At 43.7% G+C, this 27,413-nt stretch overlaps 1 protein-coding gene across 3 annotated transcripts in view; it reads left to right on the top strand.

Moving 5' to 3' along the window:
- robo1 (roundabout, axon guidance receptor, homolog 1 (Drosophila)) overlaps positions 1-27,413 on the top strand; it is a 217,054-nt gene that overhangs the window by 37,909 nt on the left and 151,732 nt on the right. Inside the window, exon 1 of one of the 3 annotated variants that reach the window (XM_076734890.1) lies at positions 19,733-19,922. The exons of 1 other annotated variant lie outside the window; for it this stretch is intronic. In XM_076734890.1, coding sequence (XP_076591005.1) covers positions 19,808-19,922 — 115 coding nt within the window. In that variant the 5' untranslated portion in view covers positions 19,733-19,807. Of the gene's footprint in view, positions 1-19,732; positions 19,935-27,413 lie in introns of those variants that run through there. One more of the 3 variants, XM_076734889.1, reaches the window with a different exon arrangement.

Genomic DNA, 27,413 nt, shown 5'->3' with positions numbered 1-27,413 from the left:
TGCTCATGAGCTGTGATGAAATGTGATTTACCTTCAGAGGGAAATTAATTGAAGTGGTTTTCTTGCCTTTTTGCTCAAGCTGCTGGGATCTCCTTAAAGGGCACATTGGCACCTGTGGAATGAATAAATCCCAAATTTCAATCTTTCATCCATCTTCTTTTGTCACTTTCAGTTAAACAACTGAAGAAACTTGAAGCACGGGTCCAGATTTTAGTCCCTCATCACGTGTTTTCTCAGAGCTCAGACGAGGTTTGTTTAAAGAAGCTTGTAGATGTCACAGTGCTCCTCTCAGATACCCTGTGACAGTAACAATAATGAATGGCAGGACGCTCTCTTTTTAACAGCACCAAATGTATCCAGCTTAGCAATTACAGACTTTAATGAGGCCTTTAATGACAGATTTAACACTTGTCTTATAATTTTATAGTAGCGATATAAATCGATGGAGAAATTTCCCTGCCATTTTGAAAAAAAGCCTCCAACTGAAGCCAGTGAAAGACACTGGCACTCTGTCTATTTAAAAGCACATGGATAGTCATTAGGGACGTGAGTGTGTCAGTGTGAAAGAGCTTTACAGCACTGGCCACCACTGATTGCTCTGGGAGGGAGCTGCAGGGTTATGTCAAGGTGACTATGTCATTGTGTCATTCCTGGGCGCCCTCATGCAGAACATTGCTTATTTATACATCTGATTTCTCCGTTCGATTGGTTTTGCTGCTCCCGCAACAACGAATCCAGCCAAATTCCCCAAAGAAGCCTGACAATCAATAGTGAGGAAGCTGACGCAGCGCTCTGGGACGAGGTTTGGAGCTGACAGGGCTCACATCACTCCAGCATGACATGTCCTCAGCACATCTGACATGTGCCGTCAAACACCCTCACTGCTATTCCACATCAGCGCTCCAGACGTCTGCAGTAAAGATTTACTTTGGTTTCAATCTATTTCATTACTTTCTTTGTTGGGCTTGTGGCGTGTTAGCCGAGTCAGCTTTTTACAATCAACAACACCCATTTTTTTCTCTGTGTACTGTATTTGTACCTGTCAATTGGCTGGTGTATGCTTTCAGAAGTCTTGACATTTCCAGATGTTTCTGCTCTCCTGCCATATGTTCAATGAGAACTGGGCTGCTTAGCATTGATTTGCCATCAGTCATGTGGTTATGCTGGGTCTAGCGCTGAGGAATTTTCCCCATGTCTGGAAACAGAAAGTGTAATGAGGAAACAGACTGCGCTGTCCTAATGTGTGTCAAAATAGCATCAAAATTATGTTTCTCTGTGCAAATCCGCATTTTCCGAAGCTGGTCTCTGCTGTTTATCTGTCTGTCTTAGCTTTATATATCTGAACTGTTCTCCTCTCTATGTGTTTTTTTACTCATGCATCATCATGGCTCAAGGGATGGTAATGTCATCCTGTCGGTCAGTCCAGACTGAAATAACTCAACAACTGTTTGATGGATTGCCAGGAAATTATGCACAGGCGTTCATGTCCTGTTAGGGTGAATTGCACAAGTACAGAGCTGCTAGGATGACTGGGGCTCTTAGTTTTGTTACCAAATTCATTGAGTTGATCCATGTTTACATGCACACTAGTTTTGATTCATGACCTGTTTTTGCTCATTCGGCGTTTACATGGAAAATGACAAACCTGTTCATGTCCCTGTTTACGTGATTTGCAGGTTTCTGATTGTGGATGCTTGTCTTTTGGGCTTTGTGTCTGTAATTTCTTATTTAAATTCAGAAATGGTGAAATTCGCCTCTGGTGCGCAGGTGTCCACATAACACTTTAGCACATTTCATAGCCAGGTGTGTTCCTGATTTCTCAATATCTCAAAGCCAGTCTTTCTTTTCTTTGTACATTTGAGGACGAACTGAGTTTATTTAATTTACCACAACATTTATTGCTCTGCTTGATTTATTCTCTTCAGCTGATCAGCAGTAATGGAAGTCAGGAGCAACATTTCAATTTATTCTCCACATTACAGCTGTAAAGCTTCCCCTTTTATTCAGTATGGAGCTTAGATAGTTTATCATATTTCTTTTGCTTTCCTGACTATTAAAATAACATGAAATGAGAAGGCATCTGCCCACATGATGCAATGATCAGAAACCTTGATAAGCTGTTTACATGTCACAGTAGAGTACGGCTCATTCAGGGTCTCAAAACTGAGATAAGGGCTTATCCAGGTTCCTGGAGCCAGGATAAGATATGTATCCCAAAAACTGCTCCAACCGCTCTACTGATGGACACCGAAGGCTCTGGCGGTAATGCTTCACTTGTGCTTCAGTGTAACCGTGTGTTCTGGATAGAGTATCATTCTCATGTATCTATGAGTTTTGGCCGACTGCGCGTCTGTGTGCTTTTTGGCTCCTCTCAGTTTTTATCACACACCTAAAGCTAACTTCTCCGGCCGTCTTTACCTGCCATGGCTGACAGCTCCTCCCTGACCTACAGTGCGGCACTAGAACTGTCAAACACACTAATTTAGTAGTGACAATCCATCACCTCGAAAAGGCCCCATGGCTTTTAGTGTATTAACACACATTAACACTTTCCTCCATGCTGAGCCATCCCCCACCACATTCCACCTGGCAGCCCCTCTCTGACCACTGATGAGACAATGGTGAAAAAGACGTTTATTGTTCAATAGTATTGACCTGCAGATTCAAAGTGATTTATCCACCTTTTTATTGGGATTGTTTTTTTCCGTGTGTGTGTGGAGGCTTTATGTTCAGTAGTACCCCTGGAAATGCCCCAGTGCTGTTACACATCCAATGGCTTCTGACTTGATTTATCTGTTTAAAGAAGGAATTGAAGAAAGCGGGAGAGCGGTGACATTCTAGTCCATTCATCAATGTAAAGGCCAGTTTCCCCTTGAAACAGGGGTAATTCCAACAGACCCCTAAGTGCACCACCGTGGTCATCAGGAAAAACTGAAAACGGCTCATCTGAGAGTAATGTCCTGCACACTTCAAGAATACAAAGACTCGGGCGTCGTCGTCCTTCCCTTCCAGGCAAAGCAAGCCTTAACCCACACGCCAAATCTAAAGCCTTTACTTAAACATATCATACCCTAAGGTGGAGAGCACAGGGAGGGCTACATCTCTTTATACCCAATTAAGCTTGCCACAGGAGGTAGATAGTCCCGGCTGAAACCTCTTCTCCCTCTGTGCCCCATTAGAGCACTGAGAAGCCTGCAGAAGTCTGTGTCCCTGGCGGACAAAACCCCTGACCTAGAGCCAAGGAGAAGCACTCCAGCTCCGCTCACCTATAAATACAGACGTGCCTACAGAATAAGAAGTTGCCTGCGGTTCAGCAGCGATAGAGGAGGCTGTATTATATGTGTGTGCTAGCATGGTTTTGTGTGTGTGCCAAGACAGGTGAGAGGCCATTCTTTGTTTATTTTTAGAGAACGCCGAATGTCTGACACAGAACTGGAAAACAAGGAAAAGACTAAGACATAACAAGCACACCTGGAGATTGAAAAAGCTTAAACACAGTTTGAAACGCTCTCTCAGTAGACTTCCTTTGTCCTCCACACTTGATGTGCACATCTCCATGAGCATGTAGGGAAATCAAGCTCGGAGTCACGGTGGATATGTATTTATTTGTTTATTTTTCTATCACTTTGTCAGTGCCGCCATGCACTGAAAAGCTATTCCCAAAGCCACACACCTACTCAAATCATGACAAATGCTCCGGCATGCTTACCCAGTGGCTTTGCATCACTCATAATTCAATGTCCCCTGTCCTCCCACCCATCTGGGATCAGCTGGCCCCAGAAGCAGAGGCAGAGTTGGAGCTGCCGGTGTGCTCCAGCAGCACCGACCCATCTGTCCCTGCCTGCAGGCTATTGTGCGGATCCTCAACTGTCTCACGATCAATGACCGTGCAGACGAAAAGGGGAGAAATGCCCCTCCGACAGGCACTTCTATCCACTTCCAAATTTGACAAGTCTGCAGGTGTGGGGCTCTTTCTGTCTAGCAAGCTGTCTTTGTATCCTTCTGTTTGTTGTCTGTTGCCCCAGCAGCCCACACCCACCACCACCACTAAACCCCCATCCCCCATCACACACACCTTGTGGCAGACAAGCAGCAGTCAGACGATCTGTCTTGTGTTTGCACTTGTGATTTTTATCACAACAGCAAACAGTATGGGTTCATCATGAGAATCACCAGCTGCACCCTTTACTCCAGCTACAAACTTTCTTTTGCTACAGTTTAATTTCATATCTGTGATACCTGATCGTATTGGCTTCCTCTTGGTCTCACCTGAGCAGCCCCATCTCCAAAACAACTGTTTTAGTATCAACCATGCAGCAAAGGGCAGGGTTTTAGAAACTTTTAATTTCTTCGAGTGACATTTTCAAGCAGAAAATGAAGTGCTGGGTGCTAAATGTCAACCAGGAAGACATATCACAAGTCATACTTTGCATTCTTGTCTCATTTTATTTTGCTCCCTGGGTGAACTTGTGAGTGATGGACGATAGGGAAGGAGGCTTAGTTATCAAAATAGGTGTGTGATCTTTTTAATTTCATCAGGAGCTGGTAATTTATTGCGCCTCACACACTTAACCGTGCTAGCACGCACTGAAACGGTTGTTAGGGGACATTTATCTAATTACAGAGGATTGGATTTCATCACGTGGGATACCATTAAGACATTAGACGTGCCCACCAATGGTTTACCACACAGTGGCAGGAGAGGTGGAGGGATATGCTCTTGCTAAGCCAGTCCAAGTTGTCAAAATGAGGCTGAAATAACTGTACCCAGAACCCCTGCTCGCTGGTTTTAACTCAACCTACTTTCTGCCAAGTATATAGTGAATCAAAGGATAAATGGGGAGGGGGAGAAATCTTTCCATGTATAGATCCAAAGCTCCGCATGTAGATCACCCATGATGAACAGATATTGTCTGCGTAGCCTTCCAGGGTTGGAGGCTCTCACACATGACGACAGGAGCTTCTCAAGGCCAGAGACGTTCTCACAGCCTGAAGAATTAGGCGTAATTGGAAATCAGGCCTGCTGCTTGTGAGGCTGCTCAGTTAACTACCTAAATAAATAGGATGGCCAGAGACTGGTGCCACTGACTGCAAATAGGCCTGTTAGGAGGGGGAGACAAACAGAGAGATAAATGGAGAGAATGAGCGTCAGAAAGACGGGACAGAAGAAGGGACTTTGGACACCTGTAATGCTTTTATGGCAATTAAGACGTAGCTCATTCAAGAAAATCTTATTAAACCAAGGTGTTGTGTTATTCTCCACTTTATTGCCTGTCTTGATGTGTGTGCGAGAGCGAGAAAGAGAGAGAGGCAAAACAAAGAGGGCAGGGTGCGTGGATGAGAGTGAATTTGAAGCTTTATTACCAGCCTATATTGCAGCCCAAATTACAAATTTTGGAGCAGTTATTCCTGCCTCGAGATGTTACTTCAACCCCACATTTGAGGCAAATCATCCTGTAATGATATTGCTTATTGCAAATGAGGGAAGTGATGGAAGGTAATGAATGAGGCGGGGGTACAATCCGATAAGGTGGCACCTAACTAAGTGGGTCTCTCCTTCTCAACCTTCAGCCAGCCGACCCCGCTGCATAGACCATTATTCAAACCGTAACAAGCCGATTCATTTAGGCTGTCGGCGAGCAGAATTAGATTCCCGCTTGAGCGACCATTGAGCAAAACATAAAGATGTTTTCTGCACCAAACATGCCGCATTTACATAATTTCAGCTCAGGTTTGGGGCAGTAATAATAAGTTATGATAAAACTGTCATTAGGGGCAGGGATGTGGAGGGAAAAGGAGACGCACAGTTCAAGATTAATATGGGAGCTCTCCGCGGTGCTGAAATGTCAGGGGACACAGAATAATGAGACCGGTTTTGTAGGGATAACATACCTGTATGGGCATATACTTGCCCATGTGTGTGCGCGCGTGTGTGTGTGTGTCTGCATATTTCAATACTGATACATCTGTGAGTCTATGTGTACTAATCTGAAGGTCAAAATGTGTGGTCTTTAATGTGCATCTAGCATGTTGCCCTAGCACATTTCTTACTGCTTTTACAAGAAGATTACAAGCCATGACAGCTGCAGCTGCAGTTGAAATTAAATTCATACTTTATTTTACAAACACGAGAGATGTAAACAACACTTTCAGAGTGCTTAGATTTAGTCTGAAGACCTGTCAATCAGTGCAGAATGGACACACAAGTATGTGAACACACAAACATTACACACATGTGATTATTGAAAATCTCGTGTTCACTGTGTCTGCATATCCACATTTTTTGAATGTGATTCATTGCTTTTTGTAGCCTTCAAATTTTCCTTTAAGCCCCTAAAAATAGAGTTTCTAATCTTGACTGTTTCGCTATTTCATTAAATATCCATTGCTAACTTGCCAATAATCAAAGTATATGTTTGAAAAAAATGAAATGCTCCGAAAAGCTCTTTGATTAATCAAACAAACGTGTCTAATAGATGTCACGATGCAGGAACAGCTTCACAAGGACATGGCATCCAGGATAATGTACAATTTGTCACAAGCAATGGCTTTAAACGGTGCATTAGATGGCGATCAGCCTGGATTTATTCATCTCCAGACAAAGGCAGGACCGGCAGTGAATGGGATGTTTTGCAATTATGGATGCTTCAGAGAGCGTTTGTCGTGTGGCCACTGCCACAACTCATGGACGTGCTCCTCCTTTAGAGGAATCAGTAAAAGATGTTTTAACCTCAGGATATAGTTTTTAAATGAAGGTGCTTACTTAGCGGCCGCTCCATTGGTTTATGGGTTATTGGCTTTTGTTCTAACAGAAGGAATAGAGTGTTTTGACATATACTGTTATTTTGCTAAAGGGCCTGTTTCATTTATGTCCATAAAATGTTATTTATTTTCAAATGCATACATTATGCTTTGAGAAACTGTGGATGTTTCCCTTTAATAATCCAACTGTTCCTACTCACCTTCCTCAGCAGTTAGCCAGGTTTTTCCTGATTATGCTTTATTTTCTTTTGTGGAGCACTTTGTGACGTCTGTTCTTGAAAGGTTCTCTATAAATAAACTTATTATTAGTATTATTATGCTGAAGGCCTGTAGTTGAGCTGCAGTACCTAAGGAGTGTGTGGGAAACAGTGTCACCATCACTGGGGATTGGGGTAGTGCCATAGCACAATTTAACAAAGATTAATCTCCTCCACTTACTGGGCCTTGTATGTTTATTTTTGGAGCAAGTCTTTAGAGGGGGGTCACTTACCATGCCTATTACTATCACAACCTTTTTGTCATTAAACGCATGCACACATGGACATATGGGCAGAGGGCATTAATAATCTCAATAAAAATGTCCTTTTTAAGACAACATTCCCCTCCTCCTCCTCACTGGTTTTCTGTCATCCATGCACTCTCTCTTGCTGCTGGTCTTGACATGCTTTAACCTGAGCGCTGCTCTGGCATTGATGTGCTGCCTCTGAAGCAAATCAAACGTGCAGTCTCTGGCTGTGTCAGGCCGATCTCTCTCTTGACACAGGGCTTTATTGAAAAAGCTATAGCCCTTTATAGAGAGAGTGTCAATTTCAAGACAAAGTCAAGATGGCAGTCGCACAGAATCCATATTTAATAGTGGCAAACGGAGCAAACACAATTGAGGAAAATCAATACTGCTTTCACGTTTGATCATACATCACCTTCCTCTGAACTACTGCTTACCTGTGTCCTTTTGTCTCCCTGAAAGAGGCTGCGAATGTCCAACAATGAATCATAAACAAACACATAATAGTTCCTCTTCTCTTTATGGTTTGTGTACAAAGAGCTACCTACAGTTACCAACAAATACAAGAAATTGTTGGAAAAACATGGCGTTAAATCTGTCGATGTTAACGACAGAAGGAGACTTTCAATGCCAAACTCTCATCTTACATGTTGTTACCACAACAAAGCAAGTCGCATGTCCCTATGTGCAGATTTACTCCAGAAGTAAATTAGAAAAACCTCCAAAGGCAGTTTATCAAACTGCTGCATAAGAAAATATATGTAGACTTGCTGTGAAGCAAGATTTGTCCATTTAATAGAGTCCATAGAAGAGGGAGGCTGAAGAAAGGTGCAACTGCTGCAAATGCAGTATTTGACATTTGAAACGGCACATTTTTGACAACATTGGCCTTGTTAAGCTTAGGTGTGAGGTTAGAAATGATTAGTTGCATGCAAATGATGCAGTAATCTCAATAATATCCTCCACCAGTATTGAGTAGCATCGCATTTGGAGCAGTTGAGGTCAGGCTCTATAGTCTGGGTGCCTTCAACCCTGTTCATCAGCAGGCAGCTTGTTCACCAGATGGGCCTTGGGCGCTGACAGAGCAAGGGTGAAGGATGGCTGGGAAAGGACGGTGGGAGGGCACACACATGATGACCTGTCAAGTTCTGTCACCTGTCTTTGTGTCCCTTTCTTTTCTCCATGACCCACCCCCTCCCCTGCTCCCGCTCTGCTTCAGAGCACCACAGGTTGCATGCAGTGTTTGGTGATGAAAGGCCTCAGTAATGGATCTTTTCTATATCCAAACCCAACTAAACTGGTGTGACAGCTCTTCCCTCTCCACAGACCAGCCTTTATATTGTCTCTGTCTGGGAGTGAATACATTTTGAGTGAATGAATTTCATTACAGACCCCGCTTTTTTGTCTGTGTGTGTGTGTGTGTGTGTGTGTGCGCGCGCGCGCGCGCGCGCTCTCCCCACTAGACATGGATTAGGTTACATGTTCGGCCAGTTCCCAGGTGGGCTGCAGAATATGTGCATGCAGTATATCTGTCAACACTGACCCCAAAAGGAGTCGTACGTGGTGATAGCAAACCCATGTTGAACAAAACAGAAGAGGCAAAGCTGTGTCAGAATTTACTTAACAGACAATGCACCGTAACAACCTCTGCACTGCTTTTCTTCAAGTATTTGCTGATAGAGGCGACTTGTCCTGACGCCATTTGTGTCTATTTTCTGGGACCGTATGTTGAGATTCAAGCAGGAGAAAGCCATTCCAATGCCAGCAGGGAGATGATTGACATGGGAGCCTTCCAAGTAATGTATAAAAATGTGCCTCTGATCGCTGCTCACTCATGCAGTGGAGCATGCTGGAAAATACCAAGCCCGCCGCGAGCTCCAGGTCCCCCGTCGCCGGGCAATGTGTCCCCCCACCAACCCCAACGCTCAATCTGGTGTACAAGTGCCCATCCCTCCCTCCCCCATCTATCTTCTACCCCCTCCTCCTACTACTGCTCTCGCCTTGGCACACACACACTCTGGTATGCACTGAAATTCAATCAGATGCTTAATTACATCTTAACATGGGTTCCTACCAGCTGGCTTTATTCCCCTGTTTCTGATTAAAGGGATTAGAAAAATGAAATTTAACAGTGGATTTGCATACGGCTCTAAAAGGGACACTGGCATGTCTGTGTGGCTGTCTGGCCAGTGTTTGCCGCTCTTGAGCCCTGCAGTCCATCAAACAAGGAAGGAAATACACAAGTATGTTCCTGCCTCCAATTCTGCACAGCAGGTAGAACCAATTATGAGGAGATAGGAGCTTGGCCATGTCTCGTCTTCCTGTCTCAGTCTGAATACTGGAGACATGATAGCCTCTGATACAGGCATTCAGATGCATAGATCATATCAAAAAGCATCATAAAAGGGAAATAGGAATGTGTTTCTGTATATTCCATAGTGCATATTTCATGGATGTGTGAGAATAAACCTTTTCTGTTGCTCGTATCTGCCTGATGAATGGCATACAGAGAAACCGGGTGGCTTTAGGCTTTTTCCTAATGGGGCCAAGTAGGCCCACTATCCAAGCTGTGCAAAGAAAATGGGCCCATTAATCACAGAGCCGCCACCATCATCTCCATATGATTATTCTCCTCATGTGTTGGCTAACTCCTATCTGCACAGGAATTACTGTGACATCCTGTGCTTTTCGCCGCTCTCTTCCATCCTTTTTTCCTCAAAATAACTTGCAGGCTTACTTTTCAACTTAATCCGCTGTCGGTAACTGAGCTAAATCTATCCTGAGAGGAGATCTGGTTACGCATTCACTGTTTATTTTATGCAATTAAAAAGCGATTCTGTTGGAAGTTTGTATTAAAGGGATTAAAGGCTTATTGGTCTGTCAATTCAGAGAGAGAGAAAGAGGAAACAGTGTAAAAGAGTGGGAAAATCAAGCAGATAGGGGGTCTGGAGGGACAGGAGGAGACAGAGACTTGAGTATTTAATGCGAACGTTATGTCAGCAGGTATGCATGTGTGTTTACTTTGACCAATTTGCGAACTCTTGCCCAATGCAGCCATTTTGGTATCAATTTGGGAACAAACTAGATCAATCATTAACATTTTCCTGTTCATGAAGGACACTGTAATTAGTCCCAATGAAACAGCAGGAGGAGGACAGAGTAGCATGAGCAGTCAGAGCTGAGACGAAGCTGAGGCGGTCTCACAACACGAGACTCTACTGCCCTCTTTTGGAAGTGACAGCAACGTCACTTTTTAACAATGTAAGCTGGAAATGAAGCACTCCAGATTTTTCATGGAAAAATGAACATATACAGAATTAAACCTCAAAACTATTAATGATAAGTCACACAAAGACAGTGAAGTAATATGCATCGTGTAGCCTGACATCAATACCAAGACAGGGGCTTGAGTTAAAGATACATGAATAAAATACTGTGTGACCATTTTGAATAATGAATGAATCCAACTGTGACATCTCCTTTTCTCCTTATCTTCTCCTTCATCACTGCTGTCCATGTAAAAAGTGGCGAGCTGACTGGCTCCTCCTGCTCCTCTCTTATAAACTGAAAGGTTTAAATAATTCAGTTTGAACTTCAGTGAACAATAGGCACTGAATGAGGCCGCAAACATGCGCACCAGGTGAATCAGCGAGTACCAGATCCCAGTTCAAGATATGGAGCCATTTGTTTGCAGAGAGTGCCACCTCCTGGCCAGAAGGTGTATTTCATATATCCTTCCCATTATCTTCTGCCTCATACAGCAGCAGGTACTAAAGTTTGATTTACAAATAAATATATCTTCAATATCTTTATTTTATGTGTGAGTGGATTCCCATACAATTTTATGATGTAAATGTTTTATGTGGATAACTTTTGCAGCCCTTTAGAGATTCGTTTGTAGCGTATGCAATATTGTAGCTGCGGCACAAAAGACAATGAGATGCAGTTTTGTTGGAAGTGTCCCTCTGTGCAACACAAAATTTACACACACACACACACACACACACACACTCATGAGACAGCACGTGTATGCATGTGTGTATACATATACACACACAAGGACATCTTCTGCTGAGGTTTTCAAAGTTGAGATGGACATTTAAAACCAGTAAGGAATAAAGATAGTCATAAAAGTGAAGCCACTGTCCTCGTCTCTGCATGTCCACAGCTGTCCAGAAGCAATAGAGTTTAAGTTTTATTCGATATCTGGAGCCGACTCGTGTTTCAGACTTCATGTTTTTCAGTAACATAGTGTAACGGAAGAATAATCAGAGAGATATGTTGTCGTTCTCTGCTTTGTGCATTGTGACCGTCCTACAACCAATCAGATCGCTGCCCTGTCAATGACAGCACCGTTCAGTGTGACTGTGTGTCTCACGTGCTCCTCTCCTCTGACTGATCGACTCAAGAAAGTGCTCGTCCTTGAAGCTCTTAGAGGACAGACGGTTGTGTACGTTGACGATCTGTGAATAATTTATTCCAATCAATCCGTGGTGTAAGCGATCTTGTAGATAGAGAGCGGCTGTTTTACAGTCTAATCTAAAAGGGTCTAAATCCGGATCCAGCTGCCAGGTGTCACTTCAGCACCTAAACCCTGATCTGCCTGGAGCGCCCCTTGTCTCCCTGAGGTGGAACCAGTGGCTGAGGTGGCGCGTCTTAATATTGACTGAATCCAACACTGCCTCCTGCTGGGCGACAGTCATATTACAGCAGTTGACCTCAACAAGCACCCTCCTTACATCTGCTGTTTGGCAGCCCTCTTGAAACTTGTACGGCTGAGCTCTTAATGCTCTAACACCTTTTATATGACACCAGATGTTTCACCTGCTTCTCATCACACACTCCAGTGAGCACAAACTGCAGCAGGAGGCTCTTTAGAGACACATTGAATCGGAGGTACAGAGCATTCAAAGATGCAGATCCACAGTTATGACACTCTCATAATCATGAATGAGGGACATTTACACTGAGGGTTTTGTGATTATCACCTGTGTACTTGGGGGAAAGCCAGTACCAGTGTGTCTGGGTTCAGATGGCGTGTTCCCATGGATTTTGTGTGGACTCTGCGAAAGACTCTGCAGAGGGTGCAGGTGTCTTTAGTGCAGCCTCACTCAAGGGACCCCTGCAGTGGTAACAGTGTGGACTTTTTCAGGCTCGCATCAAACATGATTTGCAACTGAACTGAACCCTGGCAGCTCTTTTTGTGTGAAGTTTTTAAAGGAGATGAACATATTCACCCTCGCTGTGAGCGTTAACGCACCCTTCTGTGTAGGTTTTTACTAGAGAGGGACAGAAAGGGAGAGCTTAAATTGTCCAAGACATTACCCAAACTCAGTATTCTATAACAACTCCAGTTATTCTTTATTCAATATTTGAGGCATGTATAGTTGTTACAGTACAAATGAATAAGGGTGAAAAGTAGTTTTAGGTTTGCTCAAGTGTACAGAGCATGTACTGAGAGAGTAAAAGAGAGAGAGAGAGGTATGGAGAGTCTAATGCTGAGTGTTCAGGAGTGGTTATGGTCCAGATGGCCCTGCAGCAGCAGCAGCTGTAAATCACAGTGTGTTGTGCGATCTGGCCGATAGTGCTGCAGGGTGGAATCTCGCTGCAAGGTGAGACCGCTGACGACAGCCATTACAGGGAATGAAACCAGGACTTTGGGGGTGGAGGGTGTGGAGGCGAATGGTATTAGCCCTGTTTGTCTCTATAAAAGAGCAGATGCTTGTGTAAGTGCAGCAGTTTGTTGTCATAAAATCTCATGATATAAACACCAGCCTGCTGTATTCAGTTATTCTCTTGAATGTCAATGTTAGGATGAATCTTAACACTTCAGAACCTGCAGACTGTAGATATCATGAAAGATCCGTATTTTATCAGACCAATACAGTGAATACTTTGACCCATCAGCACGCTTCAGTTTGCTCTTTGACTTGCAATTTGAGAAAACCGACGCATTTTTTTCCAAAGCTGCTGCAATCACAGCTAACCTCCATACAACCTCGTACTAAACTACAGCCACACAAATGGAGCGACCCCTTCCAGTGCACATTTACTGTATTATTTCTCAGGGAACATGGGAAGTGTGCGAGTGTACGTGAAGAAATAACACATTTCAGTCTAAAGTGCTTTCTTAGAAAAGGCTCAAAATGTGTTGCTGCAGTGAATGTGTGCAAGTTTTTTTTTTTATCCCTCCATGTCTCTGCAAGTGATCACGTGTGTTTTCCCTCCACACATTAACCTTCAGCCAGGTTCCTCCTGTGACCTCTCATTGATTGCTGAGTGGCGGGGTGTGTGTGCGTGTGTGTGTGTGTGTGTGTATTGGAAAAGACAGATAGGAGGCGGGGGCTGTGGGCGGTACAGTGGTGTTGATTGAGCGAGGAATCGTAACCTGGCCGTGCAAGGAATCCTGGGTGTGGTCCTGTTTATCATCCCCCGTACATGCTGAACATAAGTCGCTCAGAAACAGCAGGGCCTCTGCAGCATTAATACGCGTTTTCCAAGCACAGCACAGTGTTACTGCTCGCTCACACAGAAGCACCAGCGCAGATCCTCTGCTGAACTGTATTTACAACCTGTAGATTAGATGTCACAGAGCTGCGTGTCATGCAGTAACTCTTAGCCCAGGTTGACACCCCAGCTCTATAAATGTGGATGGATCCTGATTTCTCTCTGCATTCTTGAGGCTGAGACAGCAATGAAATATGAACCGCTTGGATCTGTGGTATATAGGTTGGGAAAAAAAAAATCTGTCATCACACAGTGTCACTGTTCAACCAGAGTCCTGATGGCTAATTTATGCTCCATCTGCCTTCCTCCAGAGAACTATAATTAAAATTCTAATCAAATGCACCGAAAAAGACATCCTGTACGCTATTGTCTTCTAAAGTTACAAAAGCACATATTTTGACTGGCACCACTGTGGGTGCTTCTAACTTAAAGAACTAGTTGGAAAGACTTTCTTCTTGCAGAGAGTTGGATGAGAAGATAGATAGAACTCTCATGTCTTTCTGTTAAATATGAAGCGACACACAGCAGCTGCTTATCTCATCTTAGTCACTGGAAACCGGCGGAAGCAGCTCTCCTGGCTCTGCCTAAATGTAACAAAATCCTCTACCAGCACTTCTAAGGCTCGCTAATTAACACATTATATCTTGATTGTTTAAATTATATGAAAAGGAGGTGACTTTTCTGCCTGTTTTAACTCTTTGTGCTCAGCTAAGATAAGTGACTGCTGGCTGTAGCTTCACACTTTCTGTACAGATATGAGAGTGGTGTCAGTCTTATCTAACTTTCAGACAGCAAATAAGCATATTTTCCAAAATGTCAAATGTTTCTTTTAACTACCAGAGTAGGACCATGCGCTCTTGGTGGCGTAAAAGGAAATAATATATACGTGTGTAATGATATTAGCATTCAGATTAATTTCACTTCAAGGATAAGATGTCACCCCCTGTGGGTGCCACTGACTTGAGTATCTGTGCCGCGTGTTCATTTCTTTGTGTCAAGTCCAGCAACAGAAAGTCGAATCGTCAAGTGTTGAAATTGAAATTTCTGACTCCACTGTAGCTTGTCTTCCCATGGGCCAGCTCCGATTTTTCCCGCATGTGTGAGTGTCACCGAGTGGGTGCCAGTCCCCCCCTGAATCTCTTGCTGTGCTCCAAGCTGTGTGCTAATGTCCAGTCGTCCGCCTGTTCATCCCTGCTGGGTGTCTCTGCGCCGCCCATCAACCCTGCTGTCACATCACAGAACTACGAGGGGCCAGAATGCGAGCTTCGCAAACACCATACTGACACGAGAGAGAGAGAGAGAAAGAGAGAGAGAGAGGGGAAGAGAATACGAAGGGGATCTAATTTTCAAGGCTTGTGGCGCCTGAGCTGTGAGAGATGCACGCTCTGAAACACAGCCATGCAATAATCTTCCATTACGTTTTCTCTGTGTCAGCTTTCTGCTTGACAGAAATTACATATTAACCTCGAGAGAGTAATATTGTTAAATATGAAGCTTACAAAGAAAATAAGATAATTACAAGTAAGATAAGGAAAAAATAATAATTCCTCCACCACTTTGACGGGGCATGTTACACTTGGAACTGGGCGTCATCATTTTCATCCATAATGTCACACAGATAAAATCTCATGGCTTCTAGAAGTGATATGTGTGTGTGTGTGTGTGTGTGTGTGTGTGTGTGTGTGTGTGTGTGTGTGTGTGTGTGTGTGTGTGTGCTACTCAGCACCATCAGGCAGCAACTTCCAGCCAGAGCACGTACGTTGCTGTTGCTCCACTTCAGCATGAGCACAGGGATATAATACTAATACTAAGCATTTTAATACTTTTTTAAGCATAAGCATTTTATCATGCTTAGTCCTGGAGGTAGTCATTTGATGGGAGGTTTCGAGGATTGCATGAGTGAGCAGTTTCAGGGAGGGTGCTGCAAGTCTGTAGCTGCACTGAACAGTCAGGTGAAGGAGATGGGGAGCCAGCTGGGACAAAAAGGGTTTGATAGTGTTTTCACTCTCTGTTTAGCAGCATTGTGCTGAATATAACTCCTGATGAGGCCCCTCTGCAGCTGAGATCAAGATGGAATGGAGCCTGGAGTAGTCAAGGAGGAGGGTCTTGGAGGGTTTTTGAAGCTGTTCTCAAGGGTTAATTGTGCATCAAACCTTACACCAAGACTTGTTCCACAGTTAAAGAAGCAATGGTCTTTTCGAAAAAGGAGAAGTATGTTCTGGGCCAGTGTTGGACCTGGTATTCAGCTGAGGAAAACTGTGCCTCAACCATGCTTTCATCCCTTCAAGGCAGTCTGTGAGATACAATTTGGTTGAGGGTCAGCGCGGGGCTGAAAGATAAGGTGTGCCTTATTGTTGACACAAACACCTGGGAGCGCGTAGAGGATGACAAGATAAGGCAGAGGTTTGACCCCGTAGGGCACTGCAGCTGCCAGGATGTGTGCAGGACCTGTGATCTCCAAAGAGACAAAGAGGATTCTGACAGATGCAGCACATAAATGGAGATAAACAAGTCCAAGGATGTGCCAGAGATCAGCCAACGGTGTTAATGGAGTTATGGAGGCTGTTCTATTCAGTATTTGGTTCAAGATCAGGAGGAGCAGCGTCACCAGAATCAGAGTCCAAATGACAACGTCTCTCTTAGGTTTACTGTACTCTACTGTACTCGTACCCTTTGGGTCGGGTTGTTACAATGACCTCAGGATGAGTTTAGAAAACACAAGTGAAAGCTACATGTAGCCTGGCAGCACTTTCATGGTAGCCAGCTGCGACATTACCCATAATTTTAATGTTAATTAGAAAAACTGCCAGAGCTAGTCACCATGTGTGATTATGTGAGTGACTTTATACAGTATGTATGTGACTTATTTGTGCACTGTTTTTAATTTTTCAGTGAAGTGCCCACACAGCTGTGCAGCTTTTCTGCCAGCTGAACACACACACACACGCACACAATACAGCAGTCATGTCAGGCCAATAAATTCAATTTGGCATAATATATTGTTCGGTGCATGTTAGAATGACATGTATAACCCTCTGATTAATATACAATGACCTATCTGAATAGTTAAATAATATAGTAGATACGGCATTTGCTGAGAAAGGACTAAATGGGAGCAATTTGAATTGTAAAGCAGTAAGAAATGGAAAATGCACAACCGCAAGTGTCTCACATGTGTGCAGCTCAGCTGGGATCCAATAAAATATGAGTTTCACATGTTGATGCTTGCCTCTCTTTGACGCACAAAACCAAAGAACCCAGCTTAAGTCTATAATAACGGCTGAGAGCTGATGTAATCATCTTTTATCAATGTATCTATTCTCTGAAACCTGACAAAGAAAGTTGTTGGTGTGTTTTCGCCATCCGCCCTTTGGCTCCGAGTAAACGCAAGGCAAATCTCTCTCTCAGGCTGCATATTAAAACAGATACACTACACCTTAAAAACATACACATTAGGCTACATGTGGACAGTTTGTAAATGCTGCCTCTGTTCTAACTTGCCACGCCATTTATTCTCCCTGCATAGAATTTGCATTGCATTGTCCAACTCTCGAAGCAATTGGCATTAGTGGTGACATTTAGCAGGTAGTAGGAGAGTCAGATTGGCGTCCTGAGGGGTTGAAGTGCCCCGTCCTCACTGCAGTGGTAATTATTCCAGAGACCTAATCATTAGAGAGCTGTTTCAATCAGACTTCCATCAGTGGCTAATGTAACGCGATTAATTACATCTCCAGGAGCATGGTCCTTAAGGGCCACTACATCAGGATTACATGACTGACGAATAGGGGCACTTTTGTAGGGCATTGTCCGCATTATTCAACAAACTAAGAACATCAGGAGATAAGGCTTAATGTGAGGACAGTATTAGTAAGTAGAGGGACAATCACACTGTTTTTTCTAACTGCTTGTGACAAAAGTCGCCACACAGATTTGTGTTTTGGTCTTAAAGACTGAAAAATTCCCATTTACTTGGATTATATCATGTTTGTTTAGGAGCAGTTTACGCTCCGTGATGGCATTTTGCACCAATGAGTAATGAAGGGCAAATGAGAGAGACACGGTGGAGGGCAGAGGTGGGGGGTTGCTGCTGACACCTCCAGTTTCCCACGTTAACCTGCACTCACCTGCCTCCTGACAGCCCAGACAGGCGGAGGAAATGAGCAGTGTAACTCTAAACCCAGACCTGCTGAGCTGTTTTTTTTTAGTTTTTTTTTTTTACAAAAATAGATTTGTGGTGTGTGTGCTTGCATACACAGTGTGTTTCTGTATCTGTGTACTGTATATATCAATGCAGTGTACCCATTTTAAACACACACTTTCTACCACAAAATTACCACGTCTTTCTCACATCATTCACTTTCTGCCTTTTGTTCATGAATGAAGTCTTGCAGGTGCGAACGACTGTGCAACTACACTTCCTGTCTTGTTTTACAGATTAAGCTAAAATGTGATTCATTTATTTCATATAGAACTTTAACACATTCCCTTTAAGTGTACCTAAATCAGCCTAAAGCTGTTTAAACTTACTGTTTTAGTCTAAGTTACTGGCTTATCGTCACTAAAAAGGAGCCAGTGCAAGATATTATACTCATCACAGACCTGCAGTACAGTGCCTGCAAAGTAAATACTTTCAGTCTTCTTCAGATTTTGATTTCACGACAGGAAATTATTCCCGTTGATGAGCAGATGAAACCGTTTCAGCTCTACATTTGAAATAAGCTGTTTTAGCTTACGTATGCACATTGAATCATAGTGTAACTGTTTTGTAAAGCCAATAAATCTTTTCTAAACTGTGGTGCAGGTATCAATTTGCAGCAATTACAGATTAACTGTCACACACACACATTATCTCCCAGTCAAACTGGTCTGCGTACTTGTCTATACAGGTGCATGTTGGGTAAGTCCGTGGGTTGGGAATGCAGGTACAACAGCTTTTTTGTCTTTGTTATTGTTTTGTTTTAAAGCTGGGAACGTGTTAGATGAGTGCTTCAGTAGCACACACACACACACACACACACACACACACACACAGATATTCGTGCACAGGTTCCAACCGTCGCGCTCAGTCATGCTGTGAGGGTGTCCACGATGAAAACACACTCATGAGCGAGCATCATGAGCGTGCAAAAGCGCAAGAGCCATTGCACTTGAGAAATTGTTATTCACACCCCCCACGCTTGTCTCACTCAGTCTCTCTCCTCCGTATCTCCCTCCCTCCCTCCCTCCCTCCTTTGCTGGATGTACTCTCTCTCTCTCTCTCAGACGCTCTGTTGACAAAGTCAAGGCTGCTCTGTACTGAACTGATCTCTGTGATTTATTCCTTATTTTCATATCAACACTGCCTCATGTGATCTGAGACGAGTGGTAGGTGGATGAAGAGAGCGGGGGAGGACACACATGCATTTACACACACTCCTGGACACACTCACTCATTCAGTCACTGCCTGGTGCAGGTGACAAGGGTTGGCTGCTGCTGGATCAGTGTGTCACTGTCGGTGTCAGCGGTTCACACTGTGACCTGAACAACTCCTGCTCTGCAAGAGGGGAAACGGTTTGTTACCTCCTGTGCAGTCTCTGCTCAGGGGAGGTGTTACTACTGAACTCATTTTGAGGCTTTGACCAAGACTCCCTGTCTCACTGAAAAAGAGGAAGAGGACGAGTGCAGGGAGAGGAAAAAAAGACCAGATCAATATTTCCGAGTGGAGATCCAGAAATTCAGGCTTGCTTTGCCTGTATACCAATGCTGGAATTACAGTCGGTCTGTGAAGTTACTGCCCTCAGAAGGATCATTCCACAGCATCAGGAGGAGGAGGAGGAGGAGGAGGGTGTCTGCGGTGGGTGTGTGACCCCTCTGAGGCTTCAGTGTCTTGGGCCAGGGCTGACGCTCCAGGGGAAGCCGAGCGGGAGGAGGAGGTGGTGTTGTTGTTTTGGATCTCTCCACAGAGCTGTGTGAGATATGACCGAGTGTGGGACAGCACTCCCCATGGCCCTCGTCTCTCTGCTGTAGCCCCGATACAAGCTTCGGAGGCAGGCATGTCCACCGGGCGGATGCCCCTGCTGCTGCTGGTGGTGCTGGCGGGGGTGCTGAGTGGAGTCTGTGTGCCAGGAGACGGCTCGGGAAAGCACAAGGGAAGCTGGAGGTGGAAAGGTGACAGGAGCCGTGAGTAACTCCTCCTCCCTCTGCTACACTTTCCTTCTCCTTTGCGTTCTTTCCTTCTCTTCTTCTTGCATTTTTTTTTTCAGCTTTTGAAAAGACAAACAGGGTCAACACCTTTTCCGCCTTTTGCTTTGTTTTGCTATTCCTCTTCATTCCCTGGACTTGTGAAGTAAGATCCAGGAAGCACTAAACATTGTGTGCCACTTTGATTACTCTGGTTGCTGCTTGAGTCTCAGCTCATTTCTCTGTGGCACCTGGATATGAGAGAGAAATAAATCGTCTATATGAGGCCAGCGACCTTGGCCCGTGTTGCCAGCTTTAAGAGGTATCAATATGGACGTGATTGCGAAAGTGCCTCTCTGCTGTTGGATTTGCTGTGAGTTGCAATTCATAGTTTATTATCCTTCTCCCCACGCTCCTCTTTCTCTCAGCATCACTCTAATATTCCTGTATGAATATCTCTGAGGGTCTCATTCGTAGTCATTAATTGATCAGTGTTGAGTTGTAAAAAGCTACTCAGAGTGATGTGGCTGCCTATTTCCTCCGAGTAAAAGCTGGGTGCAGCTCTGAGTGTGTTCATTATACATGCTGACACATGAGTGCATGGATGTTGGGAGGAGAGAGGATGTTCAAATGAGCAGAGAGCTGCGGTTGATTCAGGACATACGTGGCTGCTGTCCCTGAGCTTTTGGCTTTGGGCTAATGGGATTGTTTGGCATGCCACCACTGCCTGACGCTGAGTGATGAAGTGGCCAGTGTGTCCCTTTGTGTCCGTCCCCTCTGTGGAGGTTAAAGGGAGATCGCTATCTTGATACTGTTCCAAGATTAAATGACTGGAATGGGATGGAAGAGGCACTAAGTCAACGTAAAGCAGGTCGCTTGCCTTCCCAAGGAGACATGAGCTGGTGTGAGGGTGGCATGAAAAGCAATATCTTTCACAGGTTTAGATGGCAATGACACTGAGTCTTGAGTTCGCTGTTATATTTAGCTACTTGAAGATATACTTGCTAACTCTGCAAAGTACAATAGTGGGCTCAAATCCCACAGTTCTTCTCAGTTTACTGTGAATAATGTTTAACTCAACACAGCTGAAAGATGAGTTTCAGATGACAGTGAACGGTGAGGAAATGTAGGGATTTTGGTTTACTATTTTAAAATAAAATCATGGATTCTACAGTATCTTCAATCGCTATGACTGGTTTTCATTTTTGAAAATAGTCTCTCTGGATTTCTATAGAGCAGCGAATAAGGTGGAAGTGATATGTGAGCTATATACTTTAACAAAAGCCAGCACCATTTCTAAACTCTGTGCAGCAGGATGTAATGTGCAACGTAAAGCTTTGATTTGTAGCTGCTGATGAAATAAAAAATGAAGGACTATTTTTCGACTTACAGCTTGAGTTGTTCTGCACCCTAACCTCTTCTCTTGCACCACAGATGCTGCTCATGCAGTGCTTAACACAAACACTGATATACACTGTCCCTGTCAGTCAATTTCATCGATCACACATGCATTTTTACAGCAGGAGTAATAAATTCAAGGCGTTGTTAAAAGTCTGTGCTGTCGTTTACCAGAACCTCTCGGTGAACCCGGAGAGTCACGCTCATGAACTCTAATATGCAGTTACAAGTTACACTGAGTCAACATGACTGGAAGTGCAGGTGTGCAGTGCTGCTTTGGATTCTAGCTCTGAATCCAGGATCACATTTCAAACATAAGACGGTTTTCTGACAAATGCAACTTTAGCCACTCTGTTTTCGGCTTTGTTAGTGGATCAGAGGACTACAGGTGTGTATGAAGGAGTTTAGTTTTACAGCCCTCATCCTCATTGTTCTGATTTTCTCCCACCACTCTCATCAGCGTCCTTTCCAGATGCAGCAGACAGCAGTAAAGACAGTGAAGCATTTAGCTGCTAAAAAGGCAGATATTTCCCTCAAGAGTTGTTGAATACAACGCCGGATGAAGTCAGAGGCATTCCAACATCATTAAAATGTTTCTTATTAATGTTTTTTTTTTTCTTTTTTACTGTCACATCCCAGCCGACATCATGATATAATCACCATAACCTTTTTCTTGTGTCATGTTAGTGTTTTCTAATCATTTCACCTTATCCAGCCAATAGAAAAACTGCTTTATCTTTAACGGCCACTAAAATGTGAAAATGTTACCTGTAAAAATGTGTATGGGTTTATCTCACTCATCTCTTGGATGCTGGATGTGGCAGGCTGCAGCCTGCACACAACGGTTCCATTTGGCGGCCCACAAAGGAGACGGTGATATGCATGAGGACAGCCTGCTGATATAAATGATAATGTCACCTGCTGTTATTTGCTACCTGAGACTAAATCTTTTCTAAGGCAGCGCTTCTCCCTCTCACAGAGCAAGATTTTGCACTTTTGTAGGCACACAGTCTCTATCTCTTTGACATCTCTCACACACACACACACACACACACACACACCGGCCAGTGCATGAACCCACAGTAGGACTAATACATTAAGCAGGATTTGAATGTGTGTATGCGTGTGCTTCTGCGTGAGTGTGCGTACATGATAAATAAAATATCCCGTTTTCTATTTTTAGTGACAAGTTGTCTCCTCGAGTCCACAAAGCTTAGATATGTCCCTCCGTGCAATCCTTTTCCTCAACGCCTGAAACTTTACTCTCCGCTTTTCACATCCTCTCCCTCCAAGTTCTCACAACAATTTGCTGGACAAGTCAAACGATGACTCAGGAGTGGGCTAGCTGTCTTGCTGCAAGTAGATGGACCGACCCTCTTCAAGATGTCATAATCATCCATAATTGATAGACAATATTTACAGTATTCATGCATGACTACGAGCTTTGGTCAAGTTTGTACTTGTAAGTGCGCAGAACAGACCACCAGCTGAGGTTTTGGTTCTGCTCCCTGACATGGCCTCATCCTTATGATGGATGAGGAAGATTATAGGATTCATGGCTGATTTACTCTGCTTGGGGATGCTAATAGGAGCCACAGAAATATGACTGGCTGCATCTCAGAATTCAATCAGTGTGCAACACACTTACTTATTTCAGATATACCAGTGTTTTTTCATGGAAACAATTTAAAATTTGGATACCATTGCTGCTTTTTACTGCAAGAAAAGTAAAGAAAGATGTAGACAGATTGTCTTTTATTACATTTGTGGTTTGTGTGACAAAAATAGTCTGGAAGGCTGTCATGACAAATGAGCCATGTGTCGTTGAAAGTACGGTTTGTCTGCATATAGTAGGTTTCAGCCTAGATAAGTCTGTGGTTTCATTTGCATGAACTGATGAGACCTCCTTGTGAGCAAGTTTCTGCTTTGTATTTGCATCTGCACCAACACTGACATTATAAAGAACAGTTTTAACTGCAGCTCACATGAATTATTTTCCGTGGGAGTTGCATATGTAGTGATATGAACTCTTGTATCCAATAGATGGCAACAGCGACATGCAGCCCAGTGTACTGTAGCTGTAGGGAATGAACGAGTGCTAATGGGCTGTGGACTGAATCCTGTGGTTTGGGTCAGAGGCCAGATGGAGTCCAGACAGTCGTAACCACAGACATGCTGTCATCAGAAACACAGTTCAAACCAGTAGACCTTCACAGTCGTGTAAAACATTAATTGCACATGCATGTATAAGGAATTTGTGATACCTCGGGTGGATCCCTTTAGCAAAGTCCAAATCTTTCTTTCTTTTTTCCTCCTTGTCCGTCTCTCTTTGTTCTATATATGACAAACATCCAATCTTATCTAATTTTAAAAGCTCATTCTCATCATTCATACTCGCCCTGTAATTCACCATTAGAGGTGTTAACGAGCACCAGAGCCAGATGTTTTCTTTTCTGTTTTGTTTTTTTTTTTCAATCTGTTCTTTCCCTCTTTCACCTTTCCCCTTTTGCTCTCTCCAAGACTCCAGGAGGTTCAAGCATTTTTTAATTAAGTGAGCTGAGAATCTGTTAGCGTGTGTGTCTCACACACACAGGCACGAACGAGGCTGTGGAAGGTCAGTTGGTGGTGTGGTGGGCTGGTTAATGGGAGAAGGAAGGTCAAGATGGAATCAGGTAAAGCCCTGGGTCAGCATCTCAGCATTCATCAGCTGTGCATGAAATGACTGATTATCTCAGCATATATAAAACCTGAGCTACAGGAAATATCTGTGTTTCACAGAAGGCGGCATCTTATAATGCATCTAAGCCTGTTTTGTGGTTCCTTAATGCTGCACAGGAAGTCACTGTGCAAATTTTTATGGGTGTTGTGCTAAGACTGCGAGTCCTTGGATGTTTTCTGTTGTCACTGAAAGAAAAAAACCCTTGGATTCTGTGAATTTTAGGAAGAATTTTAACTTTTTAGCAGAGAGAAGTGAAACAGCAGGTGGACACTGATCGGACATGGTCCATAAATATGGAGCTCTGTCAGACGTGAGCCAGAGTGAAAATGCAGGGATCTGCGATTCTGAGGATATGTCGGGTCAAGGGTCGTTAAGAGCTGAGGCAGGTCTTTAAAGGTTAAAAATCAAATGCTGCCACTCCTACCACTCCTTGATGTTTTATTTCTCCTTTTTCACGCCACTTTCACTTCGAGATTTTTACAGGCAAATGTTTGCACATACGGATGCCCTGGTTTCCACATCTGGATCTGAGACATATAAAATGACAAATAAAAGGGGCAGAAAGAGCACATGCTTTTACTTCTCATTTGTATACTCTTTCAGACCCGACAGCCGTTACTTTGATGCCTTTTATTTTGTAGACCTTCAACCATTCTTGGCCCTCCTGTCAGCTTTCATGCTGACAAGCTGTATTGCATTTACAATCACATTTGCATAACAGTGTGAGTCCACATTCACACCAAACTGAAAGTATGGATAGTGCAGATTATATAAAGTGGATGCCATTTTATTTATGTATTTATTTGTCCAGATTGCTTGTGGCATGGCAGACCAAACAGATGTTAGATATTAACTATTAACGGTTCACATAATGACTCCCCCTAACTGGTTGGGTATAAAGAGCAATGCATTATGGTAATGTATGATAACAGGACTGGGTAGCTCTATAATTTTATATATATTAAAAATTAGCAGCAGATGCAGCCACATTTGATGGACAAATGCACCTATATTGAAGCAACAGAAACAAAGGCATCATCCAGTGTTCATATACACCGTGTTTTCCACTCCCTGCAGTTTGGTGATGTAATCCATGTGAAACAGTTGGCACTGTTTGTGAAAAGAAAGCCAGTGTGGGATCATGGCTTGGTCAAAGAGGTGTATCTGGACAGGGTGATGTGAACCTTTGGACATGTTATACCTTCATGGTGAAGCTTCTCGTTGGAAAGTGATGAAAGACTGCCAATACCGTGTGCATCAGGAGAGAAACGGTCGCCTGCACCCTCACCAGGCCAACGGTGCCGTAAGCAGTGACAAGAAGTGTAGTACAAGAGAACTGGCTATACCAAAGTGAGTGCAAAAAATCTGAAATACACAGTAAATACAAAGAATGATGAGTGCACCTGTTAAAACTGTGGATGATAAACGGCCAGTCGTGGATGTTTGCTGTCAGAGCATTACTGACACTGTATGACTGCTAACTGTTCATCAGGGTGACGGCTTGTGGGAAAAAACTGTTTTTGTGTCTGGTTGGTTTGGCGTTCAGTGATCTGTAGCACCTACCCGAGGGGAGAGGTTAGAACAGGCTGTGTCCAGGATGAGAGGGGTCTGCAGTGATGCTTCCTGCCTGATTCCTCAATCTGGAAGTGTGTCAGTCCTGAATGGAGGGCAGATTGAAACTGGTGTTTTTCTCAACTGTCCTTTTTACTTATATATATATTTAGGCTTCTTTAGCTCTATGCTTCTTGCCATAGAAATAGAAATTCTGCACAGTTCTGCATATACATTCAAATTTTCATGTTTGACACAATGACTTCAACTGTATCAGTCTGCCAGCTCTTTCATTACCATTTTAACTGATGAGATAGTCTCTCTTTTGGGTTCCAGAAATACATACTGTTTAAACATAAATGCATATAGGGCAGGCAGTCTGTCTGGCTGACAGCAGCAAAGTCTACCGTCCAACCACAGCAAAGACAGGCCAAGCTGTTTACCATCCCAGACAAAAATGTTCTGGGGCCTCTGTTTTCCTTTTACTTCACTGATGAAGTGGTAATTACAGGAGAGGACTCGCACCTCCAGAGAGCAGAACATCTTTAAGCCCAAGGCACTCTGTTGTTATGTCTGTCTCCGGCACATTTGGTCACGGCATTGACCAGAGGCATCATGGCTGAGAGTTGCGCAAGTGGAGGTTTATGAGCTGCACAAGCAGAAATGGCCAGATTGGAGCTGAGGGATAACTGTTTTGTAACTGTTGAATTTTGGCCAATCTGATGTGATCCCAGATGGCAGTTCTTTACAATTTTAATGGAAGACCTCATCTGACTGTGAAGACAATTCTTGAGAGTAACTGCAACTTTCATTTCATTTGAAGGTGTTTATGGTTGCTCTTCCTTTACATTTTTACAACCCTTGAGCTTGTAGAACCTTTCCAAGCAACACTGAATAAACAAAAACATATTTTCTCCCACAGAATGTTTTTGGAAAGCAGCTTAATAACTTTTCAAATTCCGCCTGTCTGCACGGCTGCCTGCTGCGGCAAATCCACGTCAGTGTAAGCGCAATCCAGCTGTGTCAGTGGTTGGTCTCCCATGGCGGGAAGCGAGACGGTCTTCGCATCAGCATCCCTCCGTCGCTGACGCAGCATTTGCACACATCATTTCCTCACAACAATCCCCAGCTCTGTCTACCAGCATCAGCACGGTCATGATGGAAATACATTGCTCACAAAACACTGGTGGGCTTGTGTTTTGCATCTGCGTGGAGATATTCGAGCCATCTGTTTCCACAACACAGACGGAAGGGAGATTTTCTTTGGGTTTGAAGTCGACGTCAGTTGGCATCATCGGAGGAGATGCGCAATCCAAGGTTGAGTGTAGATTACATTTGTAATGCTAAATGGAGCTTCATTGTCACCATATGTGGCAGTCTCACATTTAACTGCAGAAAATTACACCTCAAGGTATTCACTCTCAAACAGGCCCATGTAGATTTTTTTTGCCTGTTTCAACATTTATAAAGTAGCAGGAAATAAAATTAGATGGTATTGTCTCTCTCGCTGTAACATCACTCACCTCTGTAATGCCAAGATAGCAATACATTGCTGGCTTTTATGAGTGCAGCGTTAATAGAACAATAGAGGAATCACCCACAGCTTATGACTCAGTGAGAGGCCAGTCATGGCGGTGGCACTAATCACAACTAATAAAGACTGGCAGAGGAGCCTCACACCATAAAACCTAAAATGAACCCCTCTAATTAATTTGCTGATTGGAAATCTGGAACAAGACAAGGTCAGTATTATTATACTGAGCCGTCTCTTTGTGTCTTCATTTTGAAATTACTGTGGGTAAAACGACGAC

Source organism: Chaetodon auriga, chromosome 7 (genome assembly GCF_051107435.1).
Source record: "Chaetodon auriga isolate fChaAug3 chromosome 7, fChaAug3.hap1, whole genome shotgun sequence".
Taxonomy (NCBI): domain Eukaryota; kingdom Metazoa; phylum Chordata; class Actinopteri; order Chaetodontiformes; family Chaetodontidae; genus Chaetodon; species Chaetodon auriga.
Note: the sequence above shows the minus strand (reverse complement) of the source record. Positions and strands in the feature narration are given on the sequence as shown.